Raw genomic sequence first — 21,250 nt, 5'->3', positions numbered from 1 at the left:
GTCCTGGCCTCCCCCCGCCGCTGTACAATGGGTGAACCGTCAAAGGTCATTGCTTTCAGAAAATGACAACACAGCTTTACAAGTATAGTTCTCATCTGTAAGAACACTGCCTCCCTGGAGTAGTGCCTACAGTTTTTCAGGATTTTTTGCATGTTTTTTATACATCAAGCTTTAGAGCAAAATACCACAATTTTTATGAGTGCCTTGTGGCTCTATCTGTAAAAGTGATAAATAGCAACATATTTGTATATTAAAAAGTTCCAGCAGAAAAATAAACTATTGCAAATTAATACAGAAAAGAAAATCAGATACAACTAATGTGATTGCACTTAATTAATACATATGATTTGCTTTACCAGTTGCCTTAATTTTACAGTAACTTTTATGTGTTCCTTTCAAAGAGTTGTGTTAATATGTTATATGTATGCACAGGCGGTCACAGGTAGTTGAATGTCCAAGTTCACAAATGACCATTAAGCTGTGTCCATGTCCCTTGTTCATTCTTCTTATGAACTAGCACATAAAGCTTGGCTGTGATTAAGGCAGAGATGTCCAAACTCGGGAGGGGGAAAGGGTAGCAGGGGGGATGCTGGTGGGAGTGCATAATTTTTTGTGGAGTGAGGCATGTGCTGACAAACCTCTGTTGCTGTGTGGTCAGGTGCCTGTCTGTGGTCAAAGTGCAGCTGTGATCAGAGACCACTGATCACATTGGAGGACAGATTGTCCTGTAACTCAGTATGTGACTTGTTGGCCAGACAAGAGCTTGAAAGTGCACCTAGTACTGTGACAGAGGATGTGGTTGGCTGGCCCCATACCAGCTCTGGTCATTTTGCTACTCATGGACAAGGAGCGTTCAGAAAAAGGGAGCCATGAGCAGTCTGGGTTTGCACTACAGATGCTGAACATGGTTATCCTTGAATGTGTATTGTCAGTACTGTGGATGAGTGATTTTTTTAGCAACGGCTGGAGCTTTGGCATTTCCACTAATTGCAATTGTACCCTCATATTGACTAAATCCTCAGGAGCTATATTATCTCCTTGAACTTCCTGTAAGTGATATGAATACTGCCAGCAATAGATGTATCACAGTTTTTGGTGTTAGCAAATGAGTTCCCAGTTAAGTCATGCAAATAGCAGAAAATCTAAAAACAATAATAGTAAAAAAACTTTTCTAGAGTTTTAAAAAGCAAACATAAAATAGAAGTTGTTTTCACAGTTCCAAAAGGTTAAGGAAAGCTTTAGTCTTTGCATTATAGTTTAGGAGAGAAATTACTTTGAACTCCTCTTACCAGAGAAGCAAGTGAATTGCATCCTCAAAGGGTTCTGTGCTGAAAACCACCCTCATCTCCCAGTTGTCTAAAACTTCAGGTTTTTCCATGCAATGTCAGATGTCAGCCTCTACTGTGAGTGTTTTTCAGATAACCTGTACCTTGAGCCCCCTAGGTCCTCTTAGGTCTGCTGGCTGTGGCCACACAGATGCCTTCAAGCCTTTTAAAAATGAATGAGTGCACCAAGCCAGTTTGCATTCCCAAGTGTGGATATGCAGATATACAGCTTGGGTGATGCCTCTCAAGAAGGGGCTGAAATAGTGCCAAAATCTGAAGAGATGCAGCTTGAGCCCAATATAGGAGTCTTTCATCCTGCTTATTTCCTGTGGAAGCCACATCCTGCAGAATCTATATCAAACTGACAGTGCCATGTGCCAAACGGCATTCAAAATGTAAGCACTGGTCTTATTATATGCAGAAAACATTCCATGCTTTTGCATTATTTGTTTTTCCCTCTCCTCCCCAATCACAGGAAAAGTGAAAGCAGTAATTGGTAACTTCTTATCAATCTAATAGTGTACAAATATATTTTCTTTATGATCTTGCTGTATTAAATACTTGTATACTTGCATACTTGATTCTTGTACTTAAAAAAGCCAGCAGAATCTGAAATGGAGGAATTATAGCTGGTGCATACTTACCTAAAGGCATGAAAGGCATGGATGCTGTGGGGTACAGCTGGTACTAGAACCCAAGAGTTTCAGTCTTCTATCCGAAATAAAAAAAAAAAAATCCACACATTTTACAGATTAAAAATGCAATAATTTATTGAAATTTTAAAATTAAAAAGTTCTAGCTGCTATTCCTTCTGTTCAGCTTGTACAAACATCTCAGAGCTAGGTAAGGGAATTTCCTTCCTTTGGTCGAAACACAAGAAAGCTCCCAGATCTGGGGGTCTCTCTATGCAGTTAAACCATCCTATCCCTGTTTCCCCTGCTTTTTTCCCCTGCTTTCATTTTTAGTGGTAGCTTGTTTGAAGAAAGAAGGATAAATAATGCTATACTTGTAAGGATTTCAGTTTTACATCCTGTTAATTGCAGGCAGCCAACTCTAGCATTATTTGAGTGGACACCGATAAAAGGATGTGAATACAAACTCTGCTTCACTCTTAACTATGTGCTTCTAAACAGGCATGCACTGTCATTGAATTCATGTTCACAGCTTCTCTCACTCATGGCAAAGAGGATAAAAACCAAAAGAAAAAATAAAAGAAATGTGACTTTGTGTTTGTTATTGGCATGAATGTTCTCAGTCAGTTTTTGAGAGGGACCTAAGTTGAGGCTGGACAAGATCAAAGAGCTTTAGGAAGCTGAATTTGTAGTGTCTGTACCACAAATTACAGTGTTGACCCTTGCAGGGTTTTGAGCAACGTCAGCTCTTACTTCTCTGTAAGATGAAAATTCCAAGACTGTTGAAGCTGGTCCCCAGCTGAAGTCAGAAAATATTCTCACACCATGAAACAGTAATTTAGACAAAGAGGCACTGTGAGGGTAAGGGTTGCATCTTACCCTTCGGGGTATGCTTCCACTCTGATAAAAATTGTGCTAAAAACAGGGATGATGCTTGCTGTGTTCTGACGTGGCAATCCCTGTCATAAAGAGCTAGAAGCTGTGCTGGTAGTCTCTATGCTTTTATTTATTGAAGTGTTACAGCCATTGGCTTTGTCTTGTTTTTTCCTTCCCTTTATTGTGTGGTTGAATTACCTGCTTCTCAGGTTTAAAATGTGTCTGTACTGCACTGATTCTACAGCTGGAAGACAGAGATGGTTTCCAAGTCCAGGTTTACAAAGCTTAATTCCCACTGCTAGGGAGAGTTCATATGCATTTGTATGCTTTCTTGGGACAAATGTTAATGAGGCAATTGTTGATTTTTAGTGGAGCTACCCTCATGTATTAAGTCGGATCCTCACCAGAAACCATTATGAAGGTTTTACTAGATACACTGTAGAAAGAAATCATTAACAATCATTGTAAAATCTTTTGAATCTCCACCCTGTAAGAAAAATAATCAACTGATCATTTAAACAGAAATGTTTTAGTTTTAAACAGAAGCCAGCATGCTTTTACTAATCTTAATCTCGTCATTCTATTGTACCTTTATCTGTTTCCTTCAGTCTCTATAAACCTAGATAAATGTAACTTCCAGCTAACCACTGCACAAAAGTCTGTGACTAACCAGTTGCTGTTGTCATCAATTTTCATAAAAGCATTACCTGTAACTAACATTAGACCCCCCCACCCCTGCTTCAGATAATCTGAAATGTGTCTACTGATGCCTTTGACAGTAGCTCAGGCTTAGACAATTAGGGTGTGTCTGTACTAGTGACTTAGTTTGAATCAGGAGTGTGCTTTTGGATCAAAATCTTGATCTTTATCCAAACTGCACAACTTCTCATCCACATGAAAAGACCGGAGTAATCCAGATTTTTTAGAATTTCAAAGCAAGACTTAGAACTTATCTGTGACACACACATAAAAAGCATGTGGTATGTTGCAAACTGAATGTGTGCAGAAGAGAGACGGCCATGATACAAAACTCTTCAAATTAAATTTCAGGAACCTTTTGTCTTAATAATCCATACTTTCCTAACTAAATCCGTATACCCACCTTCCCTGTCATAGCCTGATGCTGTATCACTGGAGATTTAATGGCCTCAGGAGGAAATTGAAGATTTTTTCCACGTAAGGATGAAAGCACACTCTTAACACAAGTTTCCTTTATCTTTTTTACGGGTCGTTGTTCTCTTGCTCTGATGTTCAAAAACTTCTTTCATCTGCTACTCTACAAAGCATTCTCACCTTCCTTTTACAGTGGGAAATTTAGTATACAGGTTGGTTATTTAACAGAATGAGTCTGGATTCACATTTATGTCATGTTTTCCATTTATGCTATACAGTTTTTGAAAAACCACACAGATTACTTAAAAGGAAAACAAAGAATCTTTTCATTTTAATAGCAATTTTTTAATATTATTTTTTCTTATCATCCACCTTGTTTATTTAGTGAGTGTTCATCCTTTAAAGTAAGAGGTGATTGTATATGGGGTGGTAAGGAAAGAGATCACAAGCTACACCCACATGTACTGGATGTAGGGTTTAATTTATATCAGAGTTTTCTGATATAGCATTTATCTTACAATTAGGGATTGTGAAGAATCTGTAAGTTGTCTAACTGTTTTGTAACATTCCTAAGTATACCTCTAGCAAACCCTTCCCTGCCTCTTCTAACTCAAAGTAAAGATCTGGAAAGGTCTGGAAAATATTTGGTTTCTTGTCCATGTTTATACTAGTGGGTTAACAAGTTACCAAGTAAGCCTACACAGGATTCCCACTAAGCTTTATTTATGGCTGCTTTCATAGCAGCAGCTGAAACTGAGATATGGATGCGTGCACTGGGATAAGTAGAAGACCAAAGTGCTCTTTGGGTAGGATGTTTACCAGGCATTGACCATAAAGCATGAAAAAGACATTTGTGTATGACTAGTTGAAATAATTGAAATAAATATTTATAGCTATTCAACTTGTGATGCACTAGGCAATAAATTCATATGAAAGTTCACTTTCTACAGTTGATTATTAACTACACATAGAAATTCTTTCAGAACACTTTGGAGAAAGGCACTTCCCAGATTCCTTTCTGCAATGTAACAGCTGCCACCATAGTCCCTCACCATCAGTTCAAGGGACCACTGAAGTCTATAGGGTGTTTTTAGAGTTCTTCATAGTGACTCCCCACCTTTTCATACACAATTTGTCTCATTTGTGTCCTGACACCTATTAGGTGTCAGTAAGAGGCCTCTCATTTTCAGTAATACTTAATGTACATGTTAATTAAAGACAGATAAGCATGACCAGGTTGGCAGCTTCTACATGGCAGAAAAAAAATTAAAGAAAAATTTAAAGGGAAGCGAGATTAAGAGTTAAATCTTATGTTAATCAAGCAACATATGGTCCAGAGACTGTGCTGCATGCTGCAGACTGCTGGCTTATGACACCTTTTCTGAGCTTACTGCCTTTTGTCACCATTTAACACAGTATAAAATATGTCAAAAATGTAATTCATTCAAGAATTTTACTATATAAGCTCATTATTTGTTATTTTTTTGTTGTGGCTTGAAAAGAAACCAGAGCAATGGAAAATATGATCCATACCTGGTGAATAATAAGCTTTCTTATTATATGCTTACAGCTGTAGAGAACACGATTAGAGAGTGCAAGTTCTATCAAGTAGTTCAGTGCAGAAGATGGATTAATAATAAGGTGCACGTAACTGCATTTAGAAAGCAAGCATACAGTGACAAAAATTAACTGTATTCATTTTTAATTTAGTATTATGAGCTTTTCATTGATCTGTTACTTTCAATAGAGACATTATAACAAATTGCAATTTTATAGGTTGTTCTTAGTCTACAGTACATGAAATTACAAGAAGGAAAATGTTGTTCATCGTCTGAGGAGAAAAGTTTTGTGTGAATTCAGTGTTCATTTAAGTGAATTTTTTCTCCATTTTATATCAGCATGATATATTCTTGATGTCACTGTTGAGATACTAATAGCTTTGTAAACATAATATCAAAAAAGTCTGGCTGCCTTCTATATCTTTTGCAAATCATTACATGGAGTTCTAAAGGGAATAGGATGAATCTAAGCAGATATTTTAATGTTGCAAACTGTTCCAATAAAACATTTTTATTTGGTTTAAGGATTAATTTATCTTTTGGGAATTTGTGCTAGAAGACCTACATTCAAGAAAAGTTATCATAATAATAATGTCACAGTATAAGTAATGTTATTTAGAAATATCTATATAGCATTGTGAAGGTCTTAGATTGTGTATAAAAAATAATCCCACAGCTTTCATAGCAAAGAATTATGTCTATGTTCTGTCCACTGAGCTGGAAATTAATTTTAACATTTTGTGTCTTATAATGTGAAAAAAATATGGAAATTAAGCACAAAGTGATTTTTAAGTGAAGGAAGAGGGGGAATGCTGACTTAATTTAAAGTTATGCAAGAAAATTTAAAAACTATTGGTTGTATGCCTTTCCATTTCCAGGAAATTATTAGCTCATTAAGGGACTCGTCAGTATAAAATCCTAAGTCTTATCCCTCTTTTTAGAGTTTCATTCAGAGCAGAATTTTTGTAATATATAACCTCTTGTATTATGCTGTGAATCACTTCTCAGTGTCAGTCACTTTCTCAGTCCTTAAAATGAGTCAAAAATGTGTTGTAGTCAATGTGGGATTGCAAAAAAATCCTGGCAAGCAGTTTATTGCCTCATGGCCCAATGAAGGTGAGGATTTAGTAAGATACCGGCAAAGACCACCAGTATTTAAAAAACCCACAAACATACCATGTAACAGAGATTAGTAAAGAATAATGTCAGGTGGTCTATGTCAAAATTAAGGCATATTGGACATTCTGGCAACTGTAATTTGACCAAATCTCCAGTTTTTAGACTTGTCTGAAGAAGGTTCTGCTTTTTTATAACTGTAAAGTCTTTCAGAGACATTTGCTTAGATTTTGGTTGCAGTCCTAATGGACACATCTCAAACACTGATATAGCCATCATCTGTCTTTTTTTTCTCCTTTTCCTTCACTTCTCTTGTTTCGTGGCACAGAAGTGATTTTTCTCAGCAAATGCATCAGCCCAAACTTTAGGCTTCTGTGATGGAGAAAAAAGTTTTCATTAGCAACATGCAAATGCAAAAATTTCATCTTTCAGGAGGCATCTTCCAGGGCAGGATGTGCCTGGGAATCAGTCTATTCTATTCCACCCTGCACTCCTGCTCTCTAGGATATATTCTAGCGTAGCGTAGCCAAGATCTGTAAGCTCTAAAGGATATAAGAGTTGGAATTGCAGCAAATTTTTCTGCCCCACCACAAACTATTGAGCAAAAAAATCTAATATTTGTGAAATACTTAAAGGCAGTGATTGCCTTAGAGATAGCTTTTGATAAGGAAGAGGTCTGTCCATGTAATTCACATACAGTGAATAACATGTCATAGATTGACATAAAATTGTTTTTTTCTTAATTTGGAGTACATCTCAATGCACTGTCCTGCGGTCTGAGCTGATGTATAATGCAGGGGTGCTTAGGAGGCGCCTGCTAGATATCCTGAATTAGCCGCTCCGTGAAATCCACTTAGAAATCCTTTGTTTATTCCTGTAATTAATTTGTCATCATACACCACACAGTCCCTAATTTAATAGAAACAACCAGATACATTTTCTAGTGTATTTGTGAAACTGTATCTGCAACTAATACCTTTACTATTATTTACAATCCGGAAATTTTAAGGTATTCCTTCTAAAATAATTTTAGCCTAATAATGACTTCTTAACTTTCCAGATTGAAATACACTCTATGTTCATTTCTTACCTATAAGGCTTCAAAGTTTCCAACCTTCAGGAAAATTCTGTAGATACATTGTATATCCAAATTTTTGTCCCTTGTATATACATTGTGAACTGTGATTATGTTTTCAAAAGGAGAAAATCAGACGATCTTGGCAGTTTCTAGTATTTTTTATTTGTGTAACATGAAAAATAAATCAGAAGCAATGAGCAATCATCATGTTTCTCTTTCCACTATGAGGCCAATTTAATATTCTGTGCACTTCTCACCATCTTATATTCCACAATCCAGGAGTCATTGGCAGAGATACTCTATCACTTAAACAGAGTTGGAGTAGAGGCACTGATTTTTAATAATTTGGCTTTTGCTCCTCTTCCTCCAGAGGGCAATGGAGAGAAAATGTCTTGGAGGAATGTGTGTGCTTTGAGATGGCAGTTTTCTGGGATCATTGCCGTCAATAGTATCATGAACATCCTGTCATCAATTTCTTCTATTGGTAATTGCACTGCAAAGCTCCAGAAAAATGGACTTGCAGCTGAAAACTAGAGTGAGACCTGGAGGAGTCTCACCTTACTGACTGAAGATCAGTCAAGTATTCCTGTGTTTAAAAGGAACTTTCACTGTGAATATTCTAATTATTTTCAACTCAAAGCTGTGATCTTTATCAAGCTTAGTGAGACCGCATAAATTTTCACCACCTGTAACAGCTGCAGGTGATGTGGAAATGGACAAGTCAGATACCTCTCCAGTGGCTCTCATCTGAGTGCCACGCTTTTATGTAAGCTTTGTCTCCTCACAAAGAGTCTGTAAGTAATAAATCTCTAGACTTTGTTTCAGATTTGTTCCAAAGTTACTCATGCCTAAATAAATAGCTTAAGATTTGTCACTCTTCAGTTAGCTCTGGACTTGCTAATGGGATAAAATAAAAGCGATATAAATAGATAAAAATCTGGTGGGAGGGGGAAGCAGTGGAAGATATAAAAACCCCCAGACCCTAAAATCACACAGTAAAGCCACAATGAATGTGGCTTATCTGGGAAGCAATAGATTTATATTACTGTTTACTGTATCCATCTTCATTATCTGTCATTGCAGAAAGTAGTTTTAATCATTGTACCACATTAAGAATGTCCTGTCCATATTTTAAAGGGCTTTTGAAGATACATTGTTGCATTTCCTCTTAATACAAAGCAATTTATTATATTCCAGCATCTTAAAATGCCAAAGGTCTTCCTCCCATCCAGTGGTGTTTGCCAATGATTGTGTTAAAAACTTAATGATTCTACATCACTCATTTGCATCTGGTTGCTTTCAGCTGCGCAGTTACCTCTTGCACTGAAAACTCCCATGCACTCCTTCTTTCATTTGCTGCAACAGTCTGTCTTTGGAACTCAAATATTAGTCCTTAAAATACTAATAGGTTTTATATTTATAAAGCAATGAATCCTTTTTTTGTAACATGTTTTTATCTTTCCTGTTTTTCTATTTCTTTGGGATGGTCAATATTTAAACTATTGCAAGAACTGAATAGGAATTGATGCCAAAAATAGGGTACAATATTCTTCTAAGTGAAGGGGTTTCAACCTTTTTATTATGTTTATTCAAATAAGTATTTTCAATAATACGTCTGTTTTTCCTTCTAGGTGCTGCTTAGCACCCACAATATTCTGAATACTAAACAAGTACAGTAATGTTTAACTGTGAAAATGTTGGAAAGGGGACTGAAGTCAAACAGAAATGTATTCTATAGCATCATAAAATAGTGAGTGATTTGTGTTTTCTGAAATTAACTGCTTGCTTTTTTTGAATGATTAATCTGTGATCACAGAATGAAAATAGTGTTGTTCTTCCGATTGATTTCCTTTCTGTGTCTGTGGCTTTTGAGACTTGGTCTCTGTCCTTGGGTTGTGAGAGGGTTAGAGCACTAGTTGAGTATGATTTGTTGAGCTTACTTTTGTCTCTTCTGGGAACTTCGTATGATTTTTTGAGGGGGTTGGTTTTGGGTTTTTTTGGTTTTTTTTTTTTTTGGTCTGTTTAGGAGGTCTCCTTTAATGTCTCTTTCCGCTATCCACAGGAAAAGAGTTTTCCAATAAAGTTGCTGTGTCATCTGCACTTTTACCTGGGTCCTGCTGGTCTAAAGAGATGTATTGTGCTACATGTGCTCTGGAGAGCTGTTTTATTATTTCATTTGTTCTGCAGGTTAACGAGACAGAAATGTTCCCCTTAGTTTCCCATCTGATATTGAAATGCAGCACAGTTAAGAAAAAGCCTAACTGGAAAGCCAGCATCTTCATTCTTGATGATCATTCCTAGATATTTAAAATACCTCTTCTTGAGCATTTTCCTTGTGTGAATCTCTTACTGAGTAGCATCAGGCAGTCTATTATCTGCTTAATCTAAATAGGCATCAATTAGGCAAACTGTTATTGTTTCTACTCTATAAGCCCTAGGGATTCATGGGCAAAGATGTGGCTCTCCAGATAAGAGGAAAAGTTTGAACTAGATCTTAGGTAGTGGAGTGTGAACAAATTGCTTTTTGAGTTTCATGGGCAAATAAAAAATCCAAACAACAAAAAAACCCCAACTGTTAGCGTGACAAATGAGTTTTTTAGATAAAGCTCTTATTTAAATAGAAGTGCAATTTAAGAGTTCGATGATAACGTCGTGCTATTACTGCAGGGAGAAGATATGTAAGGGTTATTATATGTATTTATAGCCAAAGAATTTTATGTGCATACCTGATTTCCTGTGTCACTTAGCTAAGATTTTAAAGCTTCAGAACACTTATCCCTAGTCCACTTCCTTTTCCCATCTGGGCATCTAGCATGAGTTCATTCTGGAGTTCAAATCTGAGGTTTTGCTAAACAGGCCTCAAGCATCAAGATCCTATATAATAAATAATTAAATAGTGATATATAGTCAACTCTGGGGAGAGAGACCAACTCCTCAGAGAGGCTGGCGTAAACCAAGAAATCCTTGGGCAGTTCTTCACCATGAGGGTAGTGAGGCACTGGCACAGGTTGCCCAGGGAAGCTGTGGCTGCCCCATCCCTGGAGGTTGGATGGGGCCTTGGGCAGCCTGGGCTGGTGGGAGGTGTCCCTGTCCACGGCAGGGGGTTGGGACTGAATGATCTTTAAGGTCCCTTCCAACCCAAACTATTCTATGATTCTATGAATTCTGCCCTTACAGACTATTTACCTGCTCCTCACACCATGGTTTGTTTCCGTAGTAATTTTGGAGTCTGGGTTCTTCTTGTTCCTCATTGAAATCCTTTGCTGTCTTTCAGACAGGTCCTTATTTTGTCTTGGTGCAACTGATGTCAATGATCCATATCCTTGAAACCACTGTATTTCCTTGTTTTCCTTGACTCTGGAGGCTGTGTTTTGACTGAACATGTTGCATGCACTAAGAAAATTTTTAACTGAAAATTTCCCAGCTTGTGGGCCGGTGCTTCAGAGCAATTCTTGCTACTCATGATAAGAAAGCTAAGCACACAGCATACAAAAATACTTTATTATAACTCCAAATTATTTATTCTACTTAAAATGTTACTTATTTACACTGAACAACTAATACCTATTAAAAAGGAGAATTGCCTGATGTGCAGTTCAGCTGCCATGCAGGGAGGATTCAAATGGGGCTCACCAGCAGTCTGTCATTGGTAAAAGATCTCATTTCTTTGAGGACCACCTGTGAGAGGCATCCCAGCACAAGGGGAGATCATTGTCATGCAGCCACACAGCCCAGCAAGGGCAGCTCAAAGAAAATTCTCACATTTATGGGTCTGATATTTATGGGATACAAGTGGTTGACTCGTAGTCAGACTGCATATAATAGAGCTATGCACAAGGCTTCATATTGGTGTTTGCTGTGTCACTCTGTTTGGGTTTCTTAGAGGAGGACTTGGTAGAGTTGCAGGCAGGCCTTTACCTCCCCTGGACCCTGAAACAAACTGCTGCTGGCTTGGTTAAAAGAGGTCGGTAGAATGCATCCATCACAGGTGGTAAACATGAAATGAAAATATTTGAGATTCCCTTTCAAGACAAAACGCTACAAGAAATTAGCACTTTTTACAGGCAAATCCAAGCCTGTGAAAACAATTCTCTGCTCTAGTGTATTCATTGTTTGTTGTTTTTGGTTATTTTAATAAAGCATCTAAAAAAAGTGTATTGCTCTTCAGAAAATATAATATGAACTCTAGTGGACTATATACTTGTTAGATGGAGAATACTTCTTTCAATATTGATGTTACTATCAAAATATGTTGTCAAGAAGATATCAAGCAGAAATCTGTCAGAATGAGAGAGTTTCAGAGTTGCTGAAACATAGTCAACTTTTCCCTCTTCATAATTTAGCTCATTCTCCCGAAGTGACCTTCCAGTTAGCCAAAAGCTGGCAGCTCCAAAGGGTATTGTGTTATTCACTCAGGCTGTGCTCATTCAGCCTTGTGAAATTAATCTTGAGAATTCAGAAAAAAATATGAAAGCAAAACTTTTGAATGAAAAAAGTTTTAATATCATCTGCTAAGAATTTGTTTTTCCAAGTTGGCCAAAACCCATTCTCTGTAGGAACCAGTCCTTATTACTGGGTTGCATGACTTCTGGGTCTTCTCAGCTCCCTTTTCCTACTGCAAGGAGATACTTCATAATCTACAATATATACACTTGCTGTATTTCCCTTTGGAATATGGATCACAGGCATTAATTTGGATCAACAGATAAGACAAGACAATATCTCTAGGATCATTAATAATAGATATTCTCAAAAGAAATGCTTCCTGAGGCGTAAAACAAATACATGAAGAAAACGAAAGTGACATTGACATAAACAATTGTATCTTAGATTTGTGTTGCAATAGTAACCTAAGGCAAAACCTGAATATGTGCTGAAATAGTTTGAATTCTACCTCTTTTCTTAGAGAAAAAAAATCTGCAGACCTAGTCCATCTACCATCTATGAAATCTAGTTGGCTATGAAGGATTAGACAGCCTAATTCTGCTTGGTGGTATTCTCATCCATGTCTCTTCACAATTAAGATATGATCAAAACTTTTTATTTTTTTTTCTTTGTAATGTCTTCTCACTTTTCTTGCAAAGCTTCAGAATTACTTTCTACCTTTAAACACAAGTCAGATTCAATTCCAATGTAGTCAGAAACAACATTGCAAAACTGGCATTTCATGCTTATTACAGCTCAGGGACGTCCATATCAAATATAGCCAGTGTACAAATCAAAGGATGTTGTTTGGTTTTCCTGGCTGCTATCTTTGAAAACTTATTCTAGGATCTGCTTATTAAGCTCTCCTATGTCTATGGCCTACATTATCATCATCAGTAATGATGGTCAGTGTTCCAAAGTTCATTTTTGGTTTTGATGAAGAGATGCAAGAAATCTAAGATACAACATGTTCACCTGCTCTTCTAAAGTGAAAACTTCTATTAAGTGAAATCCAGGAATACGCTATTGCTATGGTCATAGGGAAGCAAGTGTAAATTTTACGCCTTTTTTTTTGGAGTGTTTGTAATTCCTGACACTGTCGAAGAGAGAACAGTACATAAGATAGGACTTCATTTTGTCAGCCCTTTTTTTTTTTTTCTAAGCTAAACACATAACCTCCAGGCCACAAAAAAAAAAAATCTGGAAAAAACCCTATATTTTTTAAAGATCAATTGATTTAAACCATGCATATAAGTTTGTACAGCAGTCAAGATCAAGCAAGAGTGGTGCACAAAGTTTGTGGGTTTCCAGGGGCATTTCATTTGATTTAAGCAGTCCTTGCCCTCCCTCTTATTCTCTCTTCTACAGCATTGCCACAGTGTGACTGTAGCATAACATCAAGCTGTGAATTGATGCAGGGACCTCATGCAAATTTTAAAAAAGAAACAAATTGAAAAGGATAGTAGGTGGTGAGAAAAAATAAAAGGCAAGACAGGGACTGCTTAGGCAAGCATAACTGCCAGAAGTGTTGCTCATTAAAACATGTTTTGACTAATTGACAGTTGATTACAGATTTCCAAGGTTGTGAGGTTTTTTATGTACTTGTGTACCTATTTCCCTTTGTAATTCTACCTGTAACTTTGCAAAATCAGTTTTGAGCTCCTTGTTCACCTATGTTATTAATTTCATTATTAATTTCTCATTTGTTATTATATTATATAATATTTTGTAGTATTCTTGGTTGGAAGAGTTTTAGAGTGACAGCCGTGTTTCTGATTTTGTGTTAATGAATGAACTTATTAAGCCTTTTAAATGGATCTTGTTAAAATATTGTGAGCAACAAGTTGTACATAATAAGGAGACTTTAATATCAATGTAACATTTTAAAGTTGAAATCTACTCAATGCTTTGTTTGACTATTAAGATTGCATCATCCGTGCTCTGATGCAGCTCTGCTGCTTCACTAAGGAGAGAGTGTCTAATTAAAAGTTTAGTTTGAAAAAACAAAAGCAAATCAGATTTTTGTCTTTTAGAACTGTGTTACATAAGAAAGAGTGGAGACAGTACTGAGAAATAGTGCAAGAGAGTGAAGGGAAACCACTAAACAGTAGTGAGATGAAGTGGTAGAAGTAAGCAAGTGGTATAGTAACAAGAGTATAAAAACCAATAAAATATCTGTAAAGAAATCTTTTACAATTAAAAGTGCATGTAATAATTGCAGATGCAAACTGAAACAAAAATATTGTGTAGATACTGAGACAAATGAAAAATTCAGACTTCTTTATGTTGGTTGATGTTTCTACATGGTTTATTTGTGACAGTGGAGAACTAAATGTGGATTTCCAGGAGGTATTACCTAGAAAAAGCAATTTTTATTGCAAGTTGTGCTGCTTCAATACAATTCTTTCTTGAAAGCCCTTAATTGATAGGTCATCTAAAACCTCTGTCATCACTAGTTCTGAGGTAATATTTTGTTTTCCTATTTTGTATTAGAAAAACGCTAAACAAAATGTGAATTCTATCCAGATTTATCACAGATAAACCTTTCATAAGGTCTTTATTCAGCCCTCTGTTTTTCTAAGACATAAGATCTGGAGAGATTGTCTAACAATCACTTTTGCTGAGAACTGAAAAAGTGTAAGTACTTATGTATGTGTGAGACCTCTTGAAATAAAATGAGTAGCCATCCTTTTGTTTTACCAGCCACCTGCAGTGGTCATGAGCACTTTCACAACCTTTCTCTAGTTCTGAACTCAACAGTTAAATGTCATTTTTTGGAAAGGACAGGAAACTCAGACTGAGTCTACATCTAAAGCCAGATTTAGACTGAAAATTACATTAAGGAAATAACTCTTAGTCTTCATCAGAAGCATCATCATCCCTATTTTTGTTAACAAAGATATGTTGGAGTAGCTTGGCCATGAAGTCTCTGCAATTGTCAAATTTAACCCTAAACTGCTGCATAAGGAGTTGCTATCAGCATTATCTGTGCAAAGGCATATTAAGTATTGGATATTCTTAGCACTTGATTTAGTAGTGCTCTCTGGGGAGTTTTTCCTTTGTGCCAATAAACCAGACCTATTTAGAGTTGTTGGCTCTGATCCACCATTTCCTTGTTAAATGTTTAGAATTTGTAAGTGTTGTGACCTTTTTGCCAATGCAAGTAATCCTAATTCCAGCAATTTACACTTGTCACTTTGCTTTAAACTCCATTACTGCACACTGAAATTCTACACAAAATGGCTTGGAGACCATTTAACAAATAACAAATTGGAGATAGAGGGATTTTGTCCCTTATGTCACAAGTGATTATTAACAAGGATTTTGGTTTTGTGTTGCAGAACTGTGACCTGGCCCAGCAGAGTGTTGTTCATATTGTTCAGAGTCCACAAAAGAATAATCAGAACAAAGATGAGACACAAGGTAACTGTGCTGGAGGTATCCTACAAGGCTTGGAAAGAGAACCTGAAAGTCTAACTCGTGTAGACCTCAGCACCAGCATCCTCCCATCACTCTCTGCAGGACTGGCTGTTATTCTGGATACTACGAAACCCAGCATTTCTCTTCCCTCTGAAAAATCAGGTAAATCAGTCATTTGGTACATTTCAGTACACAGACCCGAACATTTATCTGTTTCTGTCTTAGGGTTAACAGTTCCATAGCACAAGAAAAAAAACACTAACAGATGGTTTCTTTTAGTTATTAAACAAAAAATAACCTCAACTATATTAAAATGTGATAAGTATCTGATGTGTCTTCTAGCAAAATAATTTTGCTTTGTGGATAAATGGAGTGATTTCATGTGTTTATTGTGTTGTTCGTGCCTCTAACTTGTATTATGCTAACAGTCATACAAATTATTATAAAGTGGCAAAAACCCCAGAGGTCCATGGGAAGGCAAAAAATCGTGTCTGTAAAATTTGACATTACAGAAGTTTCCTTAACTAGAAAGCTGGGCAGCTTATGCATTGCAAGTGTCTTTAATTCCCAACCTGTTGTAATGTTTTCGTACCCCTATATTTAGTATAAAATATTTATATACAATAGAATTATTATTTACAAAAACATAGCTGGCACAAAATTTAATGATGATTCATGCTATGGATTTTAGTAGTTCTTCATACAACAAAATATTACTGAGAATATCTTCTCTTCATTATGAAAAATTATTTGAGGCAGAAGTTAAGTAACTGCAAATGGGTTGTGCTGTAACATTTAAAATTGTTCAGCAGAGAGAAGCTGAAGTCAGAAAGAAATATGTAGGAATCTTTTAGCTGTTACCCAGTTCTTCTCACAGTAACCCTCTCTTCACATAGTCTTGCTAACCCTTACTGACAACAGTTTTTATTCCCAGTGAAGAGACACCATTCTATGCAATAGCAGACTGTTGTGGTTTGTCGCAGTAGTCCATCAGAGATGTTTTTTTAGAGGGAATAGTACACAGATACCCTTCATACACAATACAGAAGGTAATACCAAACATATAGGTTCTGAGTATAGAACATAATTTGTGAGTAAGACAGAGATGCCTCTGAGACTACCTTGACCACAGAAATCATTGCACTTAACAAAATTGCTACTAAAACAGTTAAAATATAAGCTAGAGAATTTCTTAAGTAACTCATATAGAAAATACAGTATTCGTGGGAGGGTCATAGAAGTATTCCACAACTTACTTGGTCAACCTCTCACTGCCACCTAATGATGAATGAGTGCAGTTTAGGAACAAATTAGTACCCAGCTTAATGATCCATATCTCCCAATCTGAATGAAAAATGAGATCGGGGTACATACCGATTTAAATCTGGTAAACTAGGGAGAGGGTTTCAGGGTGGTCTTATTGTCAAAAGCAAGGCGATGGTGTGAGCTTTTTAATACTGTTCCTTATTTATTTTTTCACTTCTGTGCATGATATGTACAGGGCTTTAATATTTGTGCTGGACTTTACAGAATATTTTGTATGTGTGTAAGGCCTTTTAAAATCTGTCATGTGATGTGTTTTTCCACAGACTGCAAACTCTGTGAAGCCAAGTACAAAGTGATAAGTGTCTTCTATTGCAGTGAATATTTTCATGGCAGAATGACAGCTGAGGAAAAACTGTATTGAGAATATGTGTGGACTAGTTTTATCTGTGATTAAGTCAAACAGATTTTTTTATCATAAAAAAAAAGACACTCTAATGACTGACAGTTCTGCCTGGAAGGATGTTAGTTGCAAGTACTTTTAAAAAGCCTTTTATCTTTTCCTTGGATTGATTCAACTCTCACTGTGAAAACTTGTCTTGTTTCTGTTCAGTCCCATCACTTTTGTTTAATATGGGGAAATTTTTAGGGTTTGGGCTAGGTTAATTTGTAATCACATAATTCACTGATTGAAGAAGCAGTCTGGGTTAAAAATAATCCAGCAAGACAAAAATTAAAAAAAAAAAAAAATTAATCCAGAGGTCAGTTTTCCAATCAACTTTACTGTTTAGCAAGGAGAGCTTTAGTAGAGCTGAAATGAATAATAGTAGTGGGAATGAGTGGCTGAAGGCTCCATATGCTGCCAATGCTGCTTGATATTATGCCTATCAAGTTGTTGTCTTCGAAGGTAGAAGTTTGTTGCAGTGATCAGTCTACAGTAGAGTCCTGTACAATACAACCAAGTACAATCTTTTCTGTGTGTGAGAGATCAAATGTATGTTAAAGGACAAATTTTAACTTATAATTTATAGGCAAGGGATTCAGTAATTGATTATTGCTTAGTCTAACATGCTACACTCCTATTCTGTAATTGTAACAGTAAACATTAAGAGACTTCATCTCTTCCTGATGCTTAAGGTATTCTGGTTTGCTACCACAGGATGCTGACCCTGTGTCCCTGCCCTGCTTTTGTTTTATATGCCCTCCTTTGAATTTTGAGGAAAAAGATTTTGCATCTGAAAAGCTTTTCCCAGAAGCTTTTTCAGTATTTAACAGCAAAAGGAGAGTTTTTCATGTACTGACTTAAATGCTTGCAGGTCAAACTGTAGAATTCTACCAGACTATCCAGGAAAGAAATAATTTTTTCCTCTGCTTTAAACACCTGCATAAGTAAAACTGGACTATAACGTACCATTTTAATGTCTAAATTTCAGGAAAGCTGCTGAAAACCTGTTAGAAGGTTCAGGAGGAGAGTCACAAGATTCCTACAGAAGAGCGGGTCATGATTGGCTTATATAGGTTGATATAATCTTGTGGCATCTATGGGAGTGGAAATCTGATAGCAGCAAGTCTTACATCTTACCAGCTATTTGGGGATTTAAGCTTTCATTGTCTAGAAACAGAAAGCCATCAAATGTAAATGCCACACATAGATTTTAACTTGCCAGGAAATCTACCGATGCAAGGAAATCAAGTACCAACACAAGTTATTCTGGTTTATAAGGATTCTCTGTATTTGGCCATTTAAAAATAAATATAGGACATATTTCTGAAATCTATATAAAGCAACAAAGACTGGAATTCAGCCTAGAAATAGTATGGATTGCACTAGGCAGGAAGTTAGACTACAGAATCACATTGCTTCCCTCTCTGAGTGTATTTACCAGTGAACCTTGTCAAGCAAATTTGTAATCACAGAAAAAAAAACCCAAGATAGTTTGACAGCATCTGTTTTCTCTAAGCTGATATTAATGCTGTTACCTATTTAATTCCCAATTTAATCAATTATCAACTGATTTATTTTTTTGTCTCAAGATGTGGCCATCATTACTTAGATCCTTTTCTTTATAACTTTTAAAAGGCACTCATCTAGTCAGTTCCGTAGAGTATCCTGATGTTCTTCAGCTGGGTTTTTAAAAACGCTTACGTGCAAGTTGTCTCTGCCACCTTATCTTTCCTTGTTCCTCTTTTCACAGAAGAGTAGTGAAGGTACTGCTGTATATTGACTTAGGTGTGCCAAACTGTAAATTCTAGTAAAGAGAGGTACTGATTCTTCTCCACCTAGTTAGAATGTACTTTACCAAAATTTAATATACAAGTATGTTAAAATTTCCTGTACTTAAAAACAAAACAACCATGAGTTAGGGCAAGTAAAACTGTCATTAAAAAACCTCAGTATTGTCAGTGCTTAAAAGCATAAAGTGATGAGCTGTTTCCTAGTATATTTAAGAGTCTGATATATGAAAGATGTAAACTTTTAGAAGGGGAAGACATAATTTAGGGTTTGGGTAATCAGAACTGTGCATACTTCTGAGACAAGCTGTGATGAACTGAAAAAGAAAATAACAGTTTAGTTGGAGATACTGCTGACAATGTACAAATACATTTTTGAGTAGTATTCTGGTTTTGTGTGTTAAAACTCCTGTGCTTTGTAATTTACATTAAATTTTATTATGATACTTTTAATAAAAAGGCCTAAAAGAGTAGATGTTTTTATGTCAGGTTTATTTGAAGAAAATGTAAATCTAAGCTCCTGAAGTATTTTAAAATTTCTTTACATTTTTTTAACTACTAGTAGGAAGATAAGTACAACTCCATGTTTTTCTTATCCTCATTTTGAGAATGCCATCAAAATATGAGCACTGATCCATCCAAAATGGCCTCCAGTGCTGCAAGAACATCTGTGTTGATACTCTGAGATAAAAAGCCCTGTAAGTGTTCAGCAACTGCACTGGAGAGAACTAAGAAAATAATGAACTTCTTATCCCGTGACTTAATTTTGCTTTGCTGTGTCACAAAACCAAATATCTAAGAATTTACTTTTCCTTAGAAAAGAGAAAAAGTATCCTTAACTTTTCTCTCCTGTAATTTTGCTGTGTTTTTACATGGGAAATTAATCAGTATAAAGATTCTTTTTTCCCCTCAGCAACTGTAGAAATCATTTGTGGATTAATTATAACAGAAATTAATTAATTAAAAGTACTGTAGGTCTATGGTATTTGTAAATTAGTAGTTTGAAGAGAGGAAATCAGTATTCTGTGAAAACTGCATTTATTAATTAGGTTCTTGTTCCCAGAGTTATCAAAATTTGGCCCTAAAAACAAATGATCATGACCTTTGTTAAATTTGTTGAAATATTAATACACAATTTAATGGTGGATATCTGGTTCTTATGGAAGTTACTTTTGCAAGTCATTAATTTGAATAAGATTCATGCTACAGTACAAGAAAAAGTAATAAATTACTTAACATGCAGCCAATGTATTTCTTCGGTTGACGTTAGGTTACTATAGCATTTTTTTAATTTGGTGCATTGACATTTTACTTTTGTGTTAGGATTAAACCAGTTTTAATGTAGATGAAAATGCATTATACAGCATTTGTTATTTATTTCAGATTTTTAATAATCCATTATTTTACAAACTTTTGAATGTGAAACACAGTATCAATTTGAAGATCAATCTACATCCAAAAATGGGATGGTATTAATTTACTTATTTAGAAAAGCAGAATAAAATACCAACTCAGCAATACTATACTAGTCCCAATATTGACAAACACTTTCTGGGAAACATGCCCGTGCTTGTCTTCATCACACACTCTGTAGATTTACTGGACGAACAATTCTGTTATAAACTTTAAAACAAAACTTTACAAAATTCCCATTACTATTACTATGTGTTTATTACATACGCAAAACTGTTACACGTTAAGTGTTAGACCTTTTATCCTAAATTTACTGTGAATGTACAGTACCACAGAGCTGATGCGATAGCTGTAAGTGTCACAGATGCACTGTAGTTCCAGAAACTGAGCTGATCAGGCCTGAGAGCTCTTTGACAATAGGAACTGTAACAAAAGTAGATTGTCTTCCTTCCTCTCTGTCTCTTTTTCTTGTTTGTTACTTTTATACTATTTGCCCCTGTTCCAAAAGAGAATCTCCTCTGTGCTTCTTACTGATTCCATTTGTTTTGGTATTGCCAGTTACACTCTGTAGGCATTTCATACCTGCAAGATGTTCTGCTTACTTGAAGTCCCTCAGTCTTGTTTTGTTTTGTTTTACAACCTTTTGTCACTTGGATAATTCCTGTGTGCAGCTACGCATATCTTTGTCCTTTTGGTGGTTGGACTGCTCATATACTTAATGCAAAATGCTTACACATCACGCCGACTAGGTCATCACATTATTACAACATGTTCTTCAGAATTAACCATATCTTAAGT

At 36.0% G+C, this 21,250-nt stretch overlaps 1 protein-coding gene across 2 annotated transcripts in view; it reads left to right on the top strand.

Moving 5' to 3' along the window:
* PRKN (parkin RBR E3 ubiquitin protein ligase) overlaps positions 1–21,250 on the top strand; it is a 732,905-nt gene that overhangs the window by 225,637 nt on the left and 486,018 nt on the right. For both annotated transcript variants that reach the window (XM_069852200.1, XM_069852199.1), the window contains exon 3: positions 15,466–15,706. In XM_069852200.1, coding sequence (XP_069708301.1) covers positions 15,466–15,706 — 241 coding nt within the window. The remainder of the gene's footprint in view (positions 1–15,465; positions 15,707–21,250) is intronic.

This window comes from Phaenicophaeus curvirostris, chromosome 2 (assembly GCF_032191515.1).
Source record: "Phaenicophaeus curvirostris isolate KB17595 chromosome 2, BPBGC_Pcur_1.0, whole genome shotgun sequence".
Lineage (NCBI taxonomy): Eukaryota > Metazoa > Chordata > Aves > Cuculiformes > Cuculidae > Phaenicophaeus > Phaenicophaeus curvirostris.
The sequence above is the reverse complement of the archived record's forward strand: the minus strand, read 5'-3'. Positions and strand labels throughout refer to the sequence as shown.